At 36.6% G+C, this 23,948-nt stretch overlaps 1 protein-coding gene across 3 annotated transcripts in view; it reads right to left on the bottom strand.

Annotated features, from left to right (window-relative positions):
- The window catches only part of KIAA0825 (KIAA0825 ortholog), a 380,540-nt gene that overhangs the window by 74,220 nt on the left and 282,372 nt on the right, over positions 1–23,948 (bottom strand). The window contains exon 21 of one of the 3 annotated variants that reach the window (XM_077864518.1): positions 6,957–8,359. The exons of the other annotated variants lie outside the window; for them this stretch is intronic. Within the exon in view, the coding sequence (XP_077720644.1) occupies positions 8,347–8,359 (13 nt within the window). The 3' untranslated portion in view covers positions 6,957–8,346. Of the gene's footprint in view, positions 1–6,956; positions 8,360–23,948 lie in introns of those variants that run through there. 3 annotated transcript variants of the gene reach the window in all.

Genomic DNA, 23,948 nt, shown 5'->3' with positions numbered 1-23,948 from the left:
TAATTTCTATCATGTTTTGCAAGAGGTTAAAAATGTATCTTTTGTCAGAGTATTAGCACTGACAAGCTTATTACAGCAAACCAAGCCCCTTCTACTTCTTCTCTCTGGCTCTCTAATTCACCACATCTGAAATGGGTTTCAGGGAAGAGGGTAGGGAAGGTGGGATGCAAATAGTAAATAAGTAAATGAAACTCCATATGAATTACCTTGAATTTAAAAACTGTTCTGTACGTATTGCTTTATTTTTACAGTAACTGTCCCCTTTATTCATAACTATCCCAGTAGAACTTTTGCCATTTCTATGATCACTTCACCATAACAGGTACATACAACAAATGTTAGTTATCGTATATATAATCCCAATAGTATTCTGCGAATGAGGTATTAATGTTTTTATATCTGAGCAAAGCTGAAGCTCAGAGAGGTTGAGTGACTCCCCAAGGTCACATGGTTAGCAAGTAGCAAAGCCAAGGTTCAAACCCAAAACTTTAAGACAACATAGTTCATGCTCCTTCTATACAGTGTCTGTCATATTGCCTCAATTGGGGAAGACTGGTTATAGGATAAAGATGTCATTGATTCTAAAAAGTGTCAGAAATACAAATTAGAAGGAATTTATTCATTCCTCTAATTCATTTTTCCCTTTTCTCCTATATGGGCAGGATACAGAGACAGATCTTCCTCATTTCTTCATTTTTCCTATCTTTATTTTCCCCATTTTCATAATTAAATAAGATTTGTTCTTAAAAAAAAAAAGAAGATTTGTTCTTGAGGTAGAGAATGGTGGCAAATGTGTTCAATTTCCTACTTCGTATAATATGGACCTTGACTTAGAAAAAAAAAAAATACTTTCCATTCACTTGCCATAGCTGCTGAAATTCTCATCATTAGAGAGTCACTTCTTTGGATTAGGTGCACTTTGTCACCAAAAGTTGTCTTGGAACCATGAGAGACTCTTAACTGTGGGAAACAAACTGAGGATTGCTGAAGGGGAGGCTGGGCGAGGGGGCGGGGATTGGAATAACTGGGTGATGGGCATTAAAGAGGACATGTGATATGATGAGCACTGGTGTTATATTCAGCTGATGAATTATTGAAAACTTCATCTGAAACTAATGATATGTTGGCAAGCTGAATTTATGTAAAAAAAATAAAAGTTGTCTTGGGATAAGTAAGTTTAGCATGCCATTTACAAACTTTCCCAATATTTATGCACCCATTGTAATCAATCATAGAACACACAACTTTTGGCTAGTAATAAAGCAGCATGAAAGGTTCAAACAAAGTCTTTGTAACAGATAACAGAACAAGCTTTTTAGGAAAGCATTTTTGGTAAGTTACTAAGAACATACTTTATAATCCCACTAGTGACTCAAAAAAAAGTACAGATAGGTTCAAAATGTTCAGTGTGGATCAATGTGTAGAAGATTTTGGACCAAAGAAAGCAATACAATGCAAGAATTTGAACGTGCAAGTGGAAGAACCATAAACTAATGGATTTTAGTGTTTTTGCTAAAAGGCAAAAGGGTACCAGGTAAGAAGCAACTTGATAATGATTATTTAAAATCAATAACTTTCCCAAAAGAGAAGTTAAGAAGCAAACAACAGAAGACTCTCATATAGAATATATTCTGAGAATTTGTCAGCTGTAATTATCAAATCACATCTTTGTCCTAATCAGAAACATCCTGAAATGAAATAATCCCCTGCTGGCCAGATTCTATCACATGACCCTAGAATGACACTGTCCCTAGTAATCATTGGGTAAATCATCCTGGCCATCAACAAATACGAGTAGATTTGTCTAGAGGAAGGGGGAGCAGTGAGCAACAGCCCAAGCCAAAGCTCTACCACCTGTTGCAGCTCCAACAATGGCATGGACTTGGGCCACTCACACAATAATTCCTGGCAACTCACTGCTTGCTATAATGTAGAATGTAGTAGAAAGTGGGTGTGGAAACTGTAGACTCTATTACTGGGGTGGGGGTAGCTGCTGACTGGCAGAAAGGCTTTGCTGCAATGTGGATTCACCTCTAAGGAGACCCACGGGTGCAGCCTGACAGCACTGCTCAGCGTGTTGCACTAATGAACAGCCCTGTGCTAGGTGTTTTTCCCTCTGTTAAATAAATACTGCAGGACTCACAAAGATGCTTGGAAGATTTCTGTATTTCCTTCTTAAATAAACAGGCAATTGCAGTATGATATAAACCATTAAAATTGCCATTGTTTAGGTTGAAAAAGGGTTGATCATCAGTGATTTCATATGACTTGACCTAATTGTTAATTGGTCATGCAAATTTGGTACTACAGTTTAACTGTGGAAAGAAAACAAGAATTCAAATGTGAACACTAAATGCCTTGTGTTTTTTGTTTTTGTTTTTGTTTTTGTTTTTTTCAAGGAAACCCTTTTGGGTTAAAAGAGAAGGCAAATTCCTTTTAGCTGCAATTAGTATTTGTGGAATATCTAATCATATGGTGCTGTGAAGTATACACAATACACAGAAGAGACCAACATTACCCTTGAGAAATTTATCATCTGTATGTGAGGATTTGGCTAAATATAGAACAAAAACAGCATTTCCATTTTCTCCATGGCAGACAAAAATGGCTATACTGTAAAGTACAACTAATCTTTCATAAACTATACTGATTCCAGTACACACATACCCAGAAGTATCAATTACTGGCCTTATTTTTTAGGCACACCTGTCCCCCTCTCCAAATGAATATACTCCCACCCCCAACTCATCCCCCCTTACACACTATTAGTTTTCTTTCTAGGACTGGCTTGATAATTTGCAGGAAAAACACGAGACCCTCGTTTAAAACTTCTTAAGAATTTCAAGATGTTGAGAGGAAAGCATTAAACTGGGCTCGTCTAAGCATGGAATCCTGTGTTGCCCAGGTTGTGTGCCTATGAAGTAATCTTGCTGCTTTCTGTTTCTTAAGTATGCCTATGCCTGGCTCATTCTACCCCAAGGCTTTGGCATTGCTATTCTCTCTGCTTGAAATGCTCTTCCCGTGGCTAAGGTATCAGCAAAAATGCTTCCTTCTCTAAGAAGTTTTCCTTGACAACTCTGTCTAAAGAAGCTCTTTTCATGTCATTTTCTGAATATTGTTGTGCTCTCTTTTCATTACTTTCCTGTTATTTTCTTGCTAATTTACTTATTGACTTATTGTCTTATTTCCCTCCACTGGCATATAGACTCCACAAGAGAAGTGACTTTACCTTGTTCACTTCCTCCTGTTTATACGACTCTTCAAACAGTACTTGGTACATTGTAGGTATCCACTAAATATGTTTTCGATGAATAGATGAACAGGTAATTATTTACAAAATACTTCTAATTTATAAAAAAGCCTTACTGGTCTTCGAGTATTTATTGTTCCAACCAACTTAGCTAATTCACATGCATGAATCCAAACATAAGAATGAACCAGTGAATGAAATTTAATACTCCAGCTGATGCAATGCATCAAAAGTGGAACACTCATTCAGTTATGATTGCTAAGTGATTTCTCTTTATAAATCATACTACATTCTAAAGGTCAACCCGCTATTAGTTGTATCTGCGATGCATCTCATATCTTAAAATATTTTAGGTAAAAGTGCATAGTAGACATACATTAAAATGTTGACAAAGGGGCGCCTGTATGGCTCAGTCAGTTAAGTGTTCAACTCTTGGTTTCAGCTCAGATCATGATCTTGGGGTCGTGGGATTGAACCCCGTATCTGATTGGGCTCTGGGTTTGGCCTGGAGCCTCTTTGCTCTCCCTCTTCTTCTGTCCCTCCTCCCCACCACTCATGTGTGTGCTCACTCTTTCTTTCTCTCTAAAATAAATACATAAGTCTTTTTTAAAATGTTGACAGAAAACATCTCCTAGAATAATTTCTAAGAAAATATGGTAATTTTTTATTGAAACTGTGCTTGTTGGTAATAGGATATAATTAAGTCATTATTAAACACTTTATTAGAAAGCTGAATGCAGCTATAATTTTTTTCACAAAGCTAATATTCAATCTAGAGTAGCCAAATAACAACAAAAAAATTGAAATAATTAAGAAAGGTCACAAAAACTAGGACCTTGGCCCCTTGCAGGAATTGCAATCCTGAAAATAACACTGGTTGAATTAACTGGGAGCTTGTGTTAGATTGTAAACCCTCTTATAACCTAGTTATTTAATTCTATCTTCTGAATTTAAGGGTCAGAGATGGTGGCCCCCTAAGTCTTGACTTGACTTTCCAGGGCCATTTGGTTCTGCCTAGAGTTGGGTGATTGCTTGCAAATCATCCTTTTCGTGATTTCATAGTTTCCAGCTATAACTAGAAATTAACAAAACAATTTATAAGCGCTGACTGTTGAAGACATTCCTACATATCCAACGAGATACGCAATGCAAGCTAAATAGGAGAGCATTTGCAATTTAAAATATAATTTTCCATAATGAAAATGTAAAGCAGTCGTTCTGTTTTATTCAGTATGGCAGGTTAGGAATCCCCGTGAAGCTACATTGAAGCAAAGAGTAGATTAATAATTTAATTTGGTTCAGAACTATGCAATGGGGCACCACAACCTTTTATTCTGTAACCAGCTGCTGACCCTAATATGAATGAACCAATTAGACATCTCTATTTAATTGTTGGGTGACCCATCTAAAACTCACTAGGAATTTTTATTTTAAACAACACTCAACAGTCTAAAAGAATCCTAGTTATCCCCCTGGTGGAGGTGGTTGATTTGATAGAAGCACACAAAGGAGTTCAGCAAACGGGGGGAAGAAACTGCAAGATCATTTTAGACTGTGTTCTGTAAAAGAACATCTTAATATAATGAGCCTTTTTTCAGTCTCCCTTGGCGGAGCATCAGCCCTCTCAGATAACCCCACACAAAGCAAATACCATCCGTCTGAAGTTACATTTGCTCCTTGTTATCACAACTTATGCCACTTAATTCATTATTCAACGAATTCACTTTCTTGTTTATTAGATGCAAGGTAGCCGCTTATCCCTAAAGGCCATGTATGCAAAAGACTGCTTGTAATCCTGTCACTTCAAACCTCTCTAGGCTTTTACATTGCTTCAGGAATTAGAAGGAAAGAAGCAAACAATTTAGATTTATTCCCGATGATATTAAATCTGTACATGATGAAAGAAATAAGAAAGAAATGCTAATCTCAAATTTGTTGATTTGGAGGGTGGCTTCAGATGCTATCTTTACATGTAAAAGTTAGTATATTCACTTGCTCCCTCTAATAAACACCTTGAATTATTCTTCCTACATTAAAGAGGAATAAATTAAATGCATTTTTTTTTGGTACAGGTTGCCTGCAAAAAATGGTACTATATCTCATCAACTTCATTTCAAGATGCAGGCCAGCTCAATTCACATGCTGAAAACAGATATTAAACATACTTTACAATCTGATACCTGATGTGTCAAGGCTTTGGGGCACCATTCTTTAAGTGTATGTAATGTTGGATTAAAAAATGCCTTGAAAACGGTTTTCAATTTTTTCAATATGGGTATTTCGAGGTTCTTTTTTTGGTTGTCAATAAAAAGATGTGATAAGTATATTCTGAAAAACGTAAGACAGTCTAATTGACCTCTTCCCACAATATAGTATAATGGTCAGAGATATTTCCATTTGATTTGGTAATCTTATGCTATTAGAATCATTAAAATGTAAACGAATTACTGAATTAAGCAACTTTCCCTGCACTCTTAGCACAATTAATATTGCATAAAATTATCTGCATAATTATACACAGTGTGTTTACATAAAACATCTAGGAAAAAGCTACAAATCAGAGGCTGAGTGTAAAATATTTTAAGCTGTATGCTGAAGTCTTCTAAATATGGAAATCTAAGTGGCTGTTTCAGTATTGGTGCTTTACGTAACTGAAGACAGTTCTAAATTTCATGCTTTACTTATTTAAATGCTAAATAACTCTATACTTATTTTTTTAAATTCTCATAAATAAATATATGAAATATATCTAGACTGAATGTATTCTAAACCTGAGTGCATTATTCTTCAAACTAAGAAGCATTTACTTTCTCCAATTAATTTGCATTATGAGGCAACTATTAGAGATTCAACATTAGTTCATCAACAAAAGCCACAGAGAGCATTTTAATGCAGTACAGCATATACAGATATGCCTAGGACAAAAGACTCGACATCTCTAGAAAAGAGGAGCCATTTACGAGGAACCTCATTTTGTGAATAGAGTTGTGACTAACAAAATAATGTGTAAAGAATTACCTGTTACTATTCTGAGGCAGGAAATACACTTGAAAACTCACATAAGCCAGCAACTGTGGATATTATTGTGATTCCTGCCATCCTCCCAAATATCATTCATATTAATATTGTGATGCACAAATTGATTTACCTGAATAATTAACCTTTACTACAGCATAACTACCTTAGGTACAGATTAATGTTTTCTATTCAGCTTACGACATAAACCTACCAGAGAAATCACGCTCATTAAATATACTGCAAAAATCAATTGTTTCCTGCCACTCTGAGGAATTAATATCAACAATTAAGTTGTGTAGTATTTTTAAAAGCTTATATCCATCTGTCTGTGCCAATTAAAAACAGCAAAATAGAGCAAAATGAAATTAACAAAGAATGCTAATAAAACACAACTTTTCTGTTGATGTCTTAGATATATAACTTTATTCATTATTGTACAACTCTTAGTTTTTTACATGTGGGAGATTTAAAAAGTCACCCAGTGATTTTTTATAGTGCAACCGTATGCTAGATAAAGATATTTAAGCTGTCAGTATAAACTGCTTCTGTTTTCATTTTGCATTTAATTTCAATGCCAGACTCAAGGCATAAATTTTTCATCACCTGCAATGCTATGAATAAAAGATTAAAAAAAGAACTGAGAAGAAATTCTAACACATGCGGTGCATGCGGCACATTGTGCAGACGCAGTATTCATAACTAGATGTTTAATTTCCATCTTTTTTTTTTTTACATCAGGAACATTATTATTTGAGTTAATACATCATGGAGCTAATTTCCCAGTATTTTAGCTTTGCAGAATTCAAGTTTACCTAGTTTGGGCCAAATAGGCCATTCATTCCACTTGAAATCTGAAGTAGACGCCCTAAGATTTACATGCTACTTTGTTGGCACTGCAGGATTCTATTACTCTCATATTTCTGGAAAGGGAATATTTCAACATCATATATTTTTGTTTTATTCTATGAAATAGCACATACATTAACCTTGCCTGAAAGTTCAAAGAACTAAGAATTACTAACATGGTCCCATCTAATATCAGGTCCTCATTAAGGCTTGCTTCGTGTTCTCAAACTGAAAGATATAATCAATCCCAGGAGGTAAAATGATGAGCTCAGTGTTGAGGCATTTTTTATTTAGTACTTAGGACTGTTTTCGGTAGCACAATGCATCTTCACTGTCACTTTATTAGCCTCTAAAGGACTCAGAGACCAAGACAATTTCTAATCCCCACCAATAGACTCTTAGTGAGCAAGAGATGCACAAGAGCCCTTCCTAATCTCATCAGGAGGGCCTTGGGTTTATTAGCCTTGTCATTCTGAAACTTCACTTTCGTAGGGCAGTCAAGAGCCTGCTGAGGACTCCAGGCCTGTCGGGGACATCAAGAGTCAGTCCTTCGGATGTTAGTGGCATCTAATAATGTCTAGCTTGTTGTCTTTGGCTCTAATTACTCAAACTAGTTTTTTACGGTTATTGAAATTAAGTCTAGGGAAAGCTTTGGAAAATAATAAACCAAACCGTGTTCTGATACATTATTATCAGTGTGGTATCCAATTAGCTCAGTCGGTTAGCTGATAGTGCTAATGAGACCTAGGTCATTGGTTCAATTCCAGGGGGGCCAGTTAGCTTTACTTTGTTCTATGGTCACAGATGGATACCTCATCTTATCCAGCTGTCTTAAGTGCTACTGGTCACCAAAATAACCAAATAAGAAAGTATGAATGGATCAGCGCAGATCCATCCCTACAACGAGGCTCTAGAGGGCATCAGTACCATCTTTTGTGACCACCGTACAAAAATTAGTATTTTAGGATAAAACCTCTTTTTTTCTTATTGTTTATTACTGGAAAGCAAACACTTTAGATCCCCAAATCATTTAATTAGCCATAATTAGTTAGACTTCACATCTCTATGACGTTGGCAAGTTTAATTAAGCTTACTTTACAGATGACAAAGCCTAAAGTGAAAGGTTAAGTCACTTGTCGGAGGTCACATAAAATGTCAGGGGCATTTCTCAGATTGGAATTTCTGTCTTCTGTATCTCATTCCATCGTGGTACCCAGGAGACTGCTCTGCCTCTATGGAAACAGCCTGAAGTCACAGTAATATGTCACTATATTATCACATTATTTTTCATTATGCTAGAAGACACAAACTTAGTGAAAAGGCATGGGGAGTCAAAGATTACAGATGTATATCCCTTTAAGCAACATAAATGTATGGAAATCTGGATTTGTTGAACAGATAAATTAGAAGGTGTCATGTATCACTTAGTCTATGCTACCTCATATTGTTATTAATCACTTTTTTTGCATGCTCTAGATTCCCAACTAGACAGAATGCACAGGGAACAGACCATGTCTAATATGTTTCTTGAATCCATAGTAGGTATTAAGAAATATTTATTCATGACAGTGGCATTTGATTGGACGAGAACAGGAGAGTATGACTTTATACCCTATGGGAATAGCAAAATAGGAAGTGAGAAAACCTTCCTGATGGTGGGCAGGATTTTTCCTACTGAGCCTCTATAATTATAACAATTCTTGTTTGATGTGGTATATCCAAATCTAACACATATCCTGGACACCAAGCACAGAAAGGACCTATAGAATAATGCACTTAAGGAAAATTTTGCAAAGAGTAGAATGCTTCAACAGAAGGGTAGAAGAGGCAGCTTGATGCAACTATGGGATGTAGTAGCGCAATAGGAACCTGTCAATGGAAAAATGATGTTGTGAGAAAATTAGTTGCTTAGTATTATAGAAAAGAAAAAAAATCCACATGATGGTGGAGTGGAGGAATAGAATAGAATCACCCTTCCTATTCACGTCTATCATTAAATCTCTGGGTACTGGAATTCTTCAAACAGTCTTCTATAGCCTAGGGTCTTATCACTAACTCCTAAAGTGGTTAGGAGTAATCAATCTCTTTTTTAAAAAATATATGAATATCCTGTACAAATTATTAGAAAATCTAAATTCATTGCTCAATTTTGTTAAAAACTAGAAAAAATTAAAATCATTAAGTGCTTATTCTCAGGTGAAATATGGCACTCACTTTCATGCTACAGAGATTTACAGAATAATTACATGGTCAATATAGTTCAATTTTCATCTTCTGACTCTTAAAATAGTATTAATGAATTAGTGCTTTACACCATCAGAGCTTTGATGATAATTTACCCACTTTAATGTATGAGAAAATGTACTGAGCACTAGTATTTCAGGGATGGTTTCTTCCCACCAGATTAATGTTTATTAACCTATGAGGTTTCCAAGGTTCATGAACCTCCTGAAAGTATATGCAGATTTTGGAGGTATATGCAGATGTTGCCTGTTTCTAGCAAAGAGCTCCTCTTAGAACTTCAAAGGAGCTCCTGAATCAAAAAAAAAAAAAAAGTATGAACAGCACTACTCTAGATCTTCAGCTTGTGTTTGCTTTTAAGAAGTTAATATTCATCTCTCTGTAATAATTAAAGCTATCTATATATTTACATATATATTGTTCAATTTAATTGCTTTATGAATCAGTGGAATACTCAAAGAAAAAATGCTGTATTTTGTTTCTAATAAGGGAAAAGAAAAAGACACAAATGGAAGCTACAAAAATTTACACTAATTATTTCCATACTGAGCAGTAGGGGAGATTAATAGAGGCAGTTAGAGAAATACCTTTCCTTGCGATATTTGAGATGAAAGTAAATCTTAAGATACATTAGGTGTAGTTCTTCTAATGAAGTAGAGTGTGAGACAAGAAATCCTGGGTTCCTTTCCAGGTTTGTGATCTCTCTACTAGATGCCTCTAGAAGATGTGAAATAACTATTTTTATTCATTGTCAATCAAACACATCACTTTACACATGTGTTATGCTTAGCTAACCTGTCTTTTTAAAATAGGAAATCTATTTTAAGCCCAAATACTCCAAACACATACAAACAGAGACACAGAGGATTAGATGATCGAGAACTGGGCTCTATGTACATCGGCGCCATCAACCCACTGAGTTCTCACAAGCAAGCTAATCTTGCCAAAAACCCTTAAAATGTTTTGTTTCTGTTTCTGTTTATTTACTCCTAGTTGCTTTAAATACAATCAGTTGGATTTGACGTAAATCAAAAGTTTCTCAGTGCATCTCAGATGACTGAAAAACTGACAGATTCTTAGTCTCCATACCAGGTTTATGCAAATGGAATTGTTCAGGAAGGGCCATGGGAATCTATAGTGTAACAGGTAATCCAGGTGACTCATGATCATACAAGTTTGAGAAATCTGGATGTCATATTCTTAGTCATTTAAGGTTTTTGAATTTGGGTTAGCTGGTTTGTGGTTCCTTTTTTCTGAAGAACTTCCATGTATTATGTAACTCCCTCAAATCAATTTCACCTGGAGGCTGCGAGAATACATTTCCAATCATGAAACGAATTGTTGGTGAATATGCCACACAGCATTCTAGGAGTTAATTCAAAATTCTATTGTCAAGGAATGTAAGGGAATGAGAACATGTGTATGATATTAAAAATAACAGCTTTCTTTATCCTCCTTTAAAAATCAGTACTGATTTCAAAAGGCATTGATAAGCACAGGGTCAGCATATTTTTTCAGTCATGCTCTTGGGGAAACATTAATATGCTCTTCTGGACAACTGGTTCTTTTTGGATCTCACAAAAAAAGCTTTTAATTCAAAAGGGGAAGGGCAGGGTATTGGTGGAAAATTGTAAAAGGTTTATGAGGGTTTTTTTTCCCCCTTGATTACCAAACTTGAGAGCCAAGACACCTTCTGTTTCTAATCATGTTTCTATTAACTTGGACTTTTTTTTGTTCCAAACTGAAAGTGTGGGGTGAAATCTTATACTTAGTTCTATGAAGGCACTTGCCAATATCATAATACAATTACATTTGGCCACTTGGAGAATAGATCTATGACCAAAATCATTGTTAACAATGGACATTTTTGCCTGGGGTTATGTTTTTTTCCCCAGTAATATCCCCAGCATATTTAAAATGGTGTAAGTTTATATATAATACAAATACAGGAACAAATGCAAGGTAATTACACGTCTACTGGCAAATACCAGTGTTTCCCAACCAACAGTATGTGATTTCAGGTTTAGATCAGTGACCAGTGATTGCAGCTAAGCTACAGAACAGTATCAAAAGCATGAGAGGTGACCTAATAAAGAGAAGATAGCTTTCTTGAGTTTCTAGAGGTAATCCCCAGAAAATACTGATATATTTCCAGATTTTTCTTCATGCTAGAAATGCTACAGAATGGTCATTACTGTATAACAATGTACTACTTTATTATAAATATGAGGCCACGTGGCCATTTCGGGATCATCACTCAATAGTTAGTCGGTAGCTCCTTGCTGGCTGGTGTAATATTGTTCATTCCATTATTATTTAAGGTAAAAATGCTAAATTCTCCATGTAAATTCAGCTACCCCTTTTTATGAAGTATGCAGGTTTACTTTTCCCATTTGGTCAACTCCAGGGAGTAACTCTAAATTCCATTACGTAGGTAAGTGATTTTCATTTGGGGTGTATGTGGACATGTTTAAAAGTGAATTCCTACAGATAAAGAATTGATACTTGGAGATTCTTCTAAATTTTATGTGCCAACCTATTTTAATTTTTACAGTTGGGCTAGCTTTGGATTTCAGACCATCATCTTACAATCATTTTATCTATAAAAGAAGCTCGGCTCTACTGTTTCTTCACAATAATTTTGTTATGCCCCCAATTCAAGATTCATACTTTTAATATATTCAAAGTGATCATCTTCTCAATTATTTAAGTTTGTAGACAACTGATTAGTAAGGTGAATTTAGAATGCCCTCAGGAAGATGTGAAATCACTCATGAAACACACAATGTGTTTTGAAACATTACTGTTAAACAATCACCTATGTTTCAGGGTGACTTAAAGTGTTTTCCAGTGCTTTCTATGTTGATCTCTACCAGTATTCCCACTGATAGTATATCAGCACACTAATGACCCAGTGTTTGAGACTGCTGAACATGACTAATTTGAAGCTTCCATTACACAATAAATTATTTTAAACATACCTTTTGGGTAGTTCATTTATTTAAATAACCCCTAAGCCTTGGGGATGATTAAGGATAAAGTTTTATGTAAGCTTCATTTTTTTTTTTTAATTGGCAAGCTTCACTTTTAATAGTTTTCTGGCACCTTCTAGGATAGTCTTGTTTATGTTGTCTTTAAAATCTATCAGATAATTATATATTACCATGTGTAATTATTCTAAGCACTAGCATTATTATTTTCATATTTATAATTATTTATTCATTTCAAGTCACTTGGCATGCTACTAATGGGCCATATAGTTAGATATCCTAATTTGTTCTTGTGACTTATAATTAATTTAAACAGAAGTTCGTCATAAAGTATTTTGAAGTTCATAAAAATTATTTTTTGTGTTACATGCATGTCCATAGATATAAAACTCAAAGATTTTTTTCTTTCATAATATACTATAATACAGTTACAAGTGCATTGAAATTCATCTTGTTAGAATGGTAGTAATATATCCCACCAGGACTACTGTTCCTAGTAGCAATTTAAAATAATTATTGTGAGACTTGATGCTAGACATCAGGTTTGCAATAGAATTACAATGAGGGAAGTGTATTAGAGACAAAACATTGCTGGAAGAAAACTTCATAATGGCGCAATTTGGAACTAAGCCTCAATTTTACAGTAATAGATTCTCTTTATGATGGCACAAAGGAGTGAATGCACTTAGCAAATTTAAATCTATTATTAGTCACACTTTGTGGATTGCAGTGCAAAAGGAGAAAAGAAATTAGCTTTTTAAGTATGTTCTTATATAAAACAGGTTCTAGTAAGAACAGTCTTATATAAAATCTCCTCGTTACAGTTCAGAAGCACTGTCAGTCTTTATAACAGCAGGGAGTTGTCCAGGTTTAAAAGTCTTTCCAAAAGAGTTCTGGAGGTCTCTAATTTCAAATTACAAGTTTCTGAAGTCAAGACACATTCAACAACAGTACTTTTCTTATTTACAGAAATTCAGTATAGGACAAGAGAGATGGAGTTAATTTGGTCTCTGCTGCTTACTGCGCTCTCTCTCCCTGAATGAAGAGGTGTTTGTAGTTCACACTGGTACTCTACCTACTTTTAACATGATTTTGATTACAGTAGGAGAACGCAACAGCATTAAGCTGCTATGATTTGGCACTCATCTGTGTAAAAGGAGTTTCAATTGTCAATTTTGCAAAAGAAGCCAACAGTAAGAATTCAGTAGGTATTTTTAGTATAAAACCAAAACACTAAAAATCTAAGCTTACATTTTCAAGTTGAGTAAAATGTTTTATTTTTGTCTTAATTATGATCCATTTTTCTACCTCATCTTAAAACAAGACTGAGTAGAATATTTGATAATAGCCTAATTTAGTTTTAAACAAATAACATATCCATAGTTATTGACTGGATACATAGGGAATGCAGCTATAATCCTTAAAAAATATTAAACAAAATTCTTAGATGTTTCACTGAGGTATTTATTTGTGAAAAGGAGGGGAATCACCTGGCTGAATTGGGAAAGGTTGGCCACACATAGAATTTAATGTCATTAGATTGATAGGATAAGAAAGTGAGGACAAAAAGAGAATGGCCACCTGTAAAGTGAAGCTCTATACAGCCTAAATAGGGCAGATATCAATAAAATACAATAATGCAAAGGGAGCACGTTAAAGAAGTCTTTTCTTATATAAACTATCCACATTCATAAGTGCCCATATTAACACTTAATATTGCTTTTTTTTTTTTTAAATAAAGATTTCATTTTGCTTCTGTAACTGGTGATAGCTGGCTTTGTTGAGTAATTGGAATATACTTTTATCCTGCTGGACTCCAGTTAGTAGTTTATACATAGGCCAACATTCGATTAATTTCTAAAATGTATACTCTCTTTCCTTCACTTTGTAGACATCATCCTCTCCTGTTTTCCCCCCACCTCTCGGTCTCCAGTATGTTTTTGGAGCTCAACACTGTGCCTTGTCTCTCCCTCCATACACTGGGTAACGTCATCCATTCCCATTGCTGCAGGCAGCATGTATATGCTGATGACTCCAACCTATCTCTTTACTGACCTCTAGACCCATTTAGCCATCCACCTAAAGAGTATCCGTCTATTCTCACACATTCCATATAGGCATCTCAAACTCCATGTGCCCCAAACTGAGTTTGCATCTTCTCTCTCCCTGCAATCACACACATTCTGTCCCAGGTATTTTCCACCTCAGGGAACCATCTCCCCAGCCAACCAGCTCCCCGAGTATCATCCCAGAAAAATATCCTGTCAATTTCTCATGTCCAACCAATATATTCACATGCTTTTACTTCTTATTTCACAAACTTGTCTATTTCCTTCTATTCCCCTCCATTCTCTATGTTACAGAAGGAAGATCATTGCAAAATTAAAAATGATAGGGGAAATGATTGATAAAAATAGATAAAACATTTTTAACATCACCTCAGGAAAAAATCCAAATAAATCAAAGATAAATCATAACTCAGAAAAATATTTGCAACACATATAGCAAAGAGTTAATGTTGCTAATCAATAAAGAACTCTTATAAATCAGTAGCTAGAAGAAATAGGGGCAAGGGAGAGAAACAGCTGGTTTACACATAAAAGTAAAATGAGTTTTAAGAATCTGAAGAGATGGGCAGTCCAGGTGGCTCAGCAGTTTAGCGCCACCTTCAGTCCAGGGCCTGATCCTGGCGACCCGGGAGATCCTGGAGACCCACATTGGACTCTCTGCTTCTCCCTCTGCCTGTGTCTCTGCCCCCCCGCCCCCCCCCGTCTCTCATGAATAAATAAAATCTTAAAAAAAAAAAAAAAGAATCTAAAGAAATACTTAACCTCATTCACTGAAAAAGGAATACACCAACACTAGTTATCATTTTCTACCTACTAGACTATGAAAATTTAAAAAAATTAGAGCACACGGGGAAGATGTGTCCTATCTCATATTATCGATGGGAATGTAAATTAGATAAACAAGGATGCTTTTTGCAGAAATTTTTACAATAAGAAAAATTGAGTATAATATAAATATTAATTGGTTTTGGTTAAATAATTTATGGAAACTCATGTTCTGGAATATTAGGTTATAGTAAAAAAGACTAAGGGAGATTTTCATGAGGTCATAAAAAAATCTCCATGTTATGTTATTAGGTGGGAAAGGATAAAGGATAAAGAACAATTGTACAACATGCTCTTATTTGTATAAAAAATTGATATACATATGTACACATGTATATGCATTGATAGAAATCCTCTGAAAAACTGCTTAAGACATGTTCACAGCGATTGCCTTTGTGTAGTCCTTTAGTACTGAGACATGGGCTGCTTTTTCAATAATTAAAAAATAGCTAGTTTTAAAAATTACAAATACCATCAGGCCATTCTCACCTTTAAAAGTTTTTATGGCTTCTAACTACCCATAGAATAATGTTCAAGTTCTTTAACAAAGCTTATGTAATTAATATCCAAGATCCAGCTTCAGCCTCATAGTGACTCTTTCTCTCTCCACTTCCCTTTGGCAAACCCTACTTCTGGCTTCAGTAAACATCTTCAGTTCCTCAAATGCACCTGGAACAATTTTTCTGCATGATTCACCTTTTCCTGGCCAACTCTTTGTGCTTCAAAACTCAGCTTCAAAGTCTCTTCTACCAGGAAGGCTTCTCTGATCTTCATATCCCTCTTTAGAACACTCACCACACTTAATGCTTAACTGTATGTTTTTCCTACCCCTAGACTCCAGCTCCATGAGGGCAGGTTCCCCTGTTCTCAACTATAACCCCAAAGATTAATATAATGCCTGGTGTCTGGATAAATGGATATATATGGACAGAAAAAAATCAGAGATTTGTTTGATTGATTTTTATGTTTGACCAATCTTTAGTAGTGGTTTTGGGAATAAAATAGAAAGTAAGAACTGCGCTTAAGTGGGTATTTAAGGATGCAAAAACACAACTCAAAATAATTACAAGCATACGAATAACATCAAAAGAATAACAACTGATCAAGGGGTAAAAAATAAAAAGGTGGAAAATATGGGAATGAAGAGTGAGAAAGGATGGAGTAAGAGTAGCTTTCTCGGTGAATGTGAAACTTTCACTTGACATGACAATGGTGGAAATAGGGATGATGGACTCCCTAAGTGAGGCCAAGAATGTGAGCCACCAGATGATCTATGGAGTTGCAGTTTCCCAACAGAGCTGCTTTGTTTCTGACCAGAGGGAGAATCAGCATCTTCCTTTCCTGCAGTTTTATGATGACTCCATCTCAGACCCAGGCTAGAATTTCTTTGCTCTCCAGAAATGAGCACTGTAAGACATAGTAGAGGAGCTTTCCAGCAGCCCATGGGGATAGAAATATTGTAGCTGAGCCATACACTGTGCCCAAACCTGTGCAACCTCCAGAAGAATTTTTCTGAGTTCTAGGCCACAATAGGTGCTTCAGAAAACTTAAGACACATAAAAAGTGAGATAACCCATCAGAGAAAGAAAAATGCTTCTCTTTCTCATTCAGCTGCAGCAACACTAATGACAGTTGGCTCCTTGCTTCCCTTCAATTGCAGTACTCAAGCCCTCAAAGATTTTTTTCTACCAAACGATCATGTCTGCCCTCTTTACTCCACCTTCACTACTTCACCTTGATCTAAGCCTCCATCACTTCTCCAGAGAACCTCACTTCTTGCTTCATTCCTCCCCACTTAGGATCCATTTTTTTTAAGGTCCATTTTCTTCTTATAACTGCCAGATGAAGATTCCTGTTCTTGGTGCTCCCGTCCCACTCCATATGTTTTCTCCCTCAGTGATTCTTTGCTTCCATTTCATCCACCATCAGTTAGTTGTATACTAAGAACTTCCCAATTTATGTTTTACCCCTGACCTTCTTCCTGAGTGTCCCATAGGAAACTCAGTATGTCCCCAAACCAACTTGTTTTCTTTCCCAAAGACCTCTTCCTCCAGTGTGTCTCATCTTGTTGATGCCATGACTTGGCTCCGAGTGGACCAAGTTACAAAGCCCTGAACAATCTTTTGCTTCTTCCACAACCACTTACCATATTTTGCTAATTCTTCTTCCAAGGATTTCCTAAACTGCTTATTTTTTCACGCCTGCTGCACTGTAGGGCTTCTGGTCCTCAGCATCTCTGCTTTAGTTTTTAATTGTTTTCTGGGCTGCAGGTGCTCCACCTCTAGGCCATCCTTGATCTGCCAGGACAGCCTCATCAAGGAGAAGCTCCAAAGGCTGACCAGAGTAGAGAGCATAGGTGGTGTTGCTACCTTAAGCCAGTTGACAGTTCCATTCTTATTTTCAACCACACTTTCCCTGTTGCCTATCTTCTTCACCATGACGAACAGCTCTCCATTTTTAAACACTGCCAAGTTTTTTCACATCTCTGTGCCCTTTGCCAATTCAATTTCCTCAACCCAGCATGGGCTTTCCCCTGTTTCTGGCTGGCCAAACCCTGTAACTGTTTCATTCAGTCTCGCAAGTCATCTCTTATATGCAATTTTTTTCTCTTTGCCCCCAAGATAAATGAATTGACTGCTCATCTGCATTCTGGTAATACATTAAATACACATTAAACAATGTGCTATGACCAGCTGTTTAGGGGCAAAGCACAAAGCTGGTTCAATGTGTACACAAGGAGATCTTTGACTCCTCTGGTACCTTGCACAGTGTTTGGCACATGGTGATCATGTAATACATGAGGACTCTACTGAATGAGCGAGTGGAGAATATGCTGTGTCTTTGTTTTTCTATGTCAAAGCTAACTTTGTCAGGTTGGCAATCAAAGAACTTTGAAATTGTTCATTCTTTCCCCGGTATCATTTCTTTATTTTTCAAGTCTCAGAAACTGGGCTCTGTGCCTAATGTAGGTCATAAATATCCTTTATTTTCATTTCTATCCATTTCTAAACGTTTGCTTATACTATTTCCTCTGCTTGGGAAGGGTTCTACCTGTAGCACATTTCTAAGTACATGTCTCTCTTCAATGAAGAAACTCTCTAGAGCTCTCTGTATTTCATGCTGGTTGTGTACTAGTTTCGCATTGCCATGGACATATACACCATTTGTGTGACATGATTTTTTTATACACATCATGTATATTTTATTTTAGAAGATGAACCATTTGCAATTTCCGATATTCAGTTTTTTTGACCTACAAAAATAATGTTGCATATGGTTTGACCTCATTAAAAACTTTCTGAAGGTAGGTTACCATGTCAAAGTTTTTTCTGTTTTTTTTTCCCCCTTTGGGTGCAATTCAATGCAGATAGTAGATAAGAGGTTCTCAGACTGATGTCTCTGGACCCCTCTGAACTTCTAAGATCTTTTTAGGGGTCCATGAAATAAAAACAATGTTCATAATAGTACTAAGATATTCCTTGCCTTTTTCACTGTGTTGAAATTTGCACTGACAATGCAGAAGCAATGGTGAGTAAAACCAATGGTGCCTTTTTATCAATCAATACAGCGGCATCAAACTCTACCAAACTCTACTAGAGCTCATTGCTTTCTCCACTGCCATGCAACTGTATTAATAATAATAATAATTTAAAAAGCAAGCTAGTCTAACTTAGGGACTATCCTTGATGAGGCATTAAAAATAATTACTTTTATTGAAATTTGACCCTTGTGTGTTCATCTTTTTAATAGTTTGCATGATGAAATAAATGAGAAGTACAGATAAAGCACTTTCACTACATATCACCGTACAATGGTAGTTTAGAGGCAAAGTTCATTGGCTGAGTTGTAGGTTGAACTCGCCACTTTTGTCTTCTTAGAATACCATTTTCACCTGAAAGAACAAGTGACAGGTATCTGGCACATATTTTCTTAAGAATGAACAAAGTGACACAGCCATTTCAAGGAAAGCAACTGAGAATTATTGCCAATGATAAAATTCAAACATTAAAGCAAGATCAGAATTTTGAAAAATTTCTATTTGCTACCATACACTTGATAGCTTCTTAATATTTAAAGATTTTTTTAATGAGATCAGTGGTAGTAGTAACAATTATAATTTTTCGATATTGAATACAGTATGTATCAACATCTGAAGATCTAGATCACTAAGTGGATCAATATTTTCCACATGAACAATACATGAGGTTACCAACTGTTAGATGGTATAAGATCTATCTGCAGTGAAAGATATGGTTTCAGATTCCATGTTGCAACTAACCTTTAAGCTCACCACTTGTTGAGTTTTGGTGTAGTATTAAATGAAGTAGTAATATAAATATTCCTACACATCTGTGTAAGGACAGATTCCCTTCCATATATACTTCAACCAAAGCAGTATATCAAAACAGATTCTATGCAGACACAGATACAAGAATCCAGCTCTATTAAGCCACACATGAAGGAGATTTGCAAAATGTAAAGCAATTCCACTCCTACCACTAGTTTGTTGTTTTGAAAATATAGTTATTTCTCAAAAAAATGTTATTTATGTTAATATAGAACTGACTTACTGTTATTTTCAAGTAAACTAAAATACTTTGAAAACTTCTCAGTTTTAATTTCTAACAAAGTAAGTATTGTCAGAAATAATCTACACAAGCAAAAGCTTCTTGGGTCCTCAGTTTTAGGACTATAAAAGGATCCTGAGATGAAAAGTTTGAGAACCATTGCAGTAGATGCTCAATAAACGTCTGCTGACTTAGTGAATCAGTGAAGCAATACAAAGGAAACAAGGAAGGTTGTGATTATCTAAGCCTAGTTTTTGATGAGGGGTTTACTCTTGCAGGCTGCCTCAAATAGTTGGCCGTTAACATACCCAATCACCACAATAAGAAATAAATGAGGATTAAATCCTACTCAGTTTCAGAAAACAATGACGTGTTCTGTCAGAGACAAGTCAACTGAAGCTCAGTTTTACATGAGGCAAGATTAATTATTGTTTAAAAACTCAAAATAAAAGAGGATTCACAGAGTAAATGCCTCCCGCACCTTGCAATGGTTCCCAATGTCAGGTGAGGTTTTTAAAAACAAATGGACTTCCCTTAAATTGCTTTTGAAAATGTGAGTTAGGAATACTACTACACATGGTATGTTTTCTAGGAGGCTTGATCACCAACCGCACAATATTGGCAAGTAGCCAGCCTACTGGCATTGAAGCTGTGCTGTCACAACATAACTCCTCTGGGCGGGATGGGTGTGGGGAATGGATGGCAAAGTGGAATACTCAAGCAGCTGCTGCTTGGTGAAGTGAAGTGGGGCAACCACACGGGGAGGGGGCAGGAGCAACACTTCAAAGGAGCACTGAATTACAATGTCAAAAACATGTGGCAAAGTTGTTGACTGCCAAGAACCCACAGCAGCCGACAGACTGGTCGGCTATGCCACAAATAGAAACAGGGTGGCTCTTTTTGAGCAGAGGCATTGGGCCAAATGAGACTAAGAGGCAAATAGCAGCTGCAGCCCCATATCAAAGGAGAATCTTTATAATATATTCTATGAGAAAAGGATTGTTGGTCATGCTCTGCCTATCTATTCAGCCACACCTGCACAGATAGACGTCAGGAGCCCAGTCTTGAAAAATGAAGCACTCTGAGGAATAAATGGCACACAATTTCTCAGTAGGAGTCTTTTTTTTTTTTTTCCCCTGAGACCTCCCTTCACATTTTATTTATATTTCCCTCTCATGGCATAAACTTTCCAGCCTGGCATTCCAGTTATACTTGCACAAAGTTGATTCTTCCATAACTAGGGGAAACTTATGGAAGGACACTCATTTACCCTTTAAAATCCATAGCACATCTATAGATACATGGTAGGTGCTCAATAAATATAGGTTGAATAAATGAAGTCTAAAATTAGCTGAGTGGCTTCAATAATACTGCAAAACTGTCAGAAACCTCCCATTTATTCCTTCTATTTTTTTCTTCCACCAAATATTTATTGAGCCCCCACCACATGCAAGGTAATATGCCAGATGATATTGGCCATGTCAACATGAAATAGACATGGGTATTTCTCTCAAAGTCTCTGTAGTTCAGTAATCCAAATTAGTCTCTTTACTGAGAACTGAAGATATAATGCAGGCTTTGTTTGTTGTTCTTGACCATCAACATCACTATGTCTATGGAAAATGGAGACAGGTAAAAAGCAGAATCAAATGCACAAAAGATACATGCAAGGAAAAAAAAGAAAAGTTAGGCTTACTTTAATTCCAAAGATGAAGAGGATGCTCTCTGTATAAAATAGAGTTGGTTTAGAACAAAAAAGATGTGCCCAAGAAACATGGTGTGCTCATTTAATGAGCCAATTGGAGTCCATAGCTAGAAGCAATGTAGCTCAATGGAGAAAAAGCCTACTTTGGAATTTATAAGAACTTACCATCTTCATGTACTATATAGGGAATATAAAGAACAATTTTTAAGTGGTAAGATTAGTTCCCATTGGCATATATAGCAGAATAAGGTTGTGGAGTTTCCTTTTCAGGGTTTTAGTTTTTCTCTTCCAAATATAATTAATTATAATCATGAGACAATTGAACTCTTTCTCGCTCTTAGCAACTACTGGATGACCCTTGAGGACTCTTTCAGTCATATGACGATCAGTGAAAAAGAATGTAACAGGGTTTACGAGCAGTATGTCAGTTTAATCAGTTTTACCACAAAGCCAAAAGAATAATTATTGACGCTATCATATCATCACCTGAATTAATTCATTTCAACAAAATAATTTGTGAGTGCACAATGTTCCAGGCAATGATCTAGTTAATACATCACTAGATGAAGAGGCAAGGTCTCTGTCTCTAAGGGCCTTACAGATATGAAGTGTTAGGGCGCCTGGGTGGCTCAGTCAGTTAAGCAGCTGCCTTAGGCTCAGGTCATGATCTCAGGGTCCTGGGATGGAGCCCTGTGTTAGGATCCCTGCTCAGTGGGCAGTCCGCTTCTCGCTCTCCCTCCAATACTCCCCTGCTCATGCGCTCTTGCTCTCTCTCTCTCTCTAATGAATACAATCTTAAGCCCAACTCAAATCATCTGAAGGATGACTAAGGTAAGAGCAGCAATAGGTCCCCAAGGACTAAGGGGAGCACATTCTCTTATTTCAGTTTAGCTTCCTTTGGATTTCTTCATTTTTAGACAATTCCTCCCTTGCGGAAAGAAAGGAGTTCACGCGTCGCACGTGCTGTACAACTGAAGAAAAATCAAAGCCTTAGAATATAGTATTATTGGCACTGAATAGGCTGGTGTGATCATGTGTCCGTTCCTGAGCCAATCCCAGAAGCCAGGGATCAAATGCACTGATTGGCTCAGTCCCCAGCTCACTCAGCCTTCCCTGGGACACACAGGTGTGGAAGGAGTGATTCCCCAAAGCAGAGACAGGGCGCTGTCGCCTCACAAAGGATGAAGGGACACTAGACTGCCAAAACAACAAATGTCCCCTACCTGGGAAAACACAGGCTTATCAGCATATTCAAGAAATAGTCTTTAAGAACATTGTGGAGATAATGCATGGAACTAAGCATTTTTTCAAGATTAAAATGATGTGGACAACAAGTTTATAATCTAGAAAGGGGAACAGGAAGACATACCAATAAAACACAAAGAGGAACCCCTCTGTACCTTGGAGACTTGTTGGAATAGAGTTAACTTACCATTTTAGAAATCTGGAAAGTGCCCCCCCTCCCACCGCTGAAGGAAGTAGCCTTTGAAATGGCATGAGAGTAGGCTGTGTTTTGACCAAATACAACCTCACCATAACCTCAAGTTCTATGGTTTCTCCTTCCTCTGGAATGGCCTTTGAGTATCCTTTATTATCTGGTTCTAAAAACTTCAAGAGATGACAAACTTTTCCAGTTGGGGTCTGAGGTGCAAAGAGCAGATTACCATTAATAACGGCGCCTACCTTAACCTCAAGGCCCAGCACTGAATTGGTACTCAAACAATCTGGGTTGAGTGAATGGATAAATGAATATTTGAATGAACGGGTACTATGGCAACATGTTAATGGGTAATAGATGAGATTCCTGTGGTCATGTAATGTCAATTTAAAAGACATCACTAAACCTTGCCTACAACAAGTTGTTTCTCTACAGGTTCATATGGAGCCACCTTGCTCCCTCAGGTGGCCCTCCGAGGCTCATCAGTAGCATCATTTACACAGCTCGCATTGTGTGTAATGAAATCCAACCTGGCATCAGGCACACCTTCAGTCTCTCAGCATAAAACAAAGTGCAGCTTCCCCCACAGAGCATCGTGATTAAACAAATTAACTATGGCGCTGCCTGCAAGTACACACACTAGAGTGCAGGAAATGAACAGATACAATGGCCAAGTCTGTATTTAATTTTAATTAAATTTCATTCTGTAGCTCAATTAATCCACATCTCCAAATGTCAGCAGGACTTAGGCAAATGGAATGACATCTGCTGCACCGCACAGGACTATAAAACCTTCACTGCATGCTAGGTCTCTGGAAGCACACCAGGAAAAATGAAATATCTTTATTAAGTGTGTAGTAATGTATAGAAGTCTAACTCAGAGTCTAATGAAAGAACATAAACTAGAAAAAGAAAATTAGAGTAAGAACGTGAGGGGTTACGGGTATGGCAAATATTGCTCAATATCCTGCCTAGTGTTATTTATTGTTTTAGAGTTG

The sequence above is a fragment of the Canis aureus genome, chromosome 2 (assembly GCF_053574225.1).
Source record: "Canis aureus isolate CA01 chromosome 2, VMU_Caureus_v.1.0, whole genome shotgun sequence".
Lineage (NCBI taxonomy): Eukaryota > Metazoa > Chordata > Mammalia > Carnivora > Canidae > Canis > Canis aureus.
This window is presented reverse-complemented; position numbering and strand designations above follow the sequence as displayed.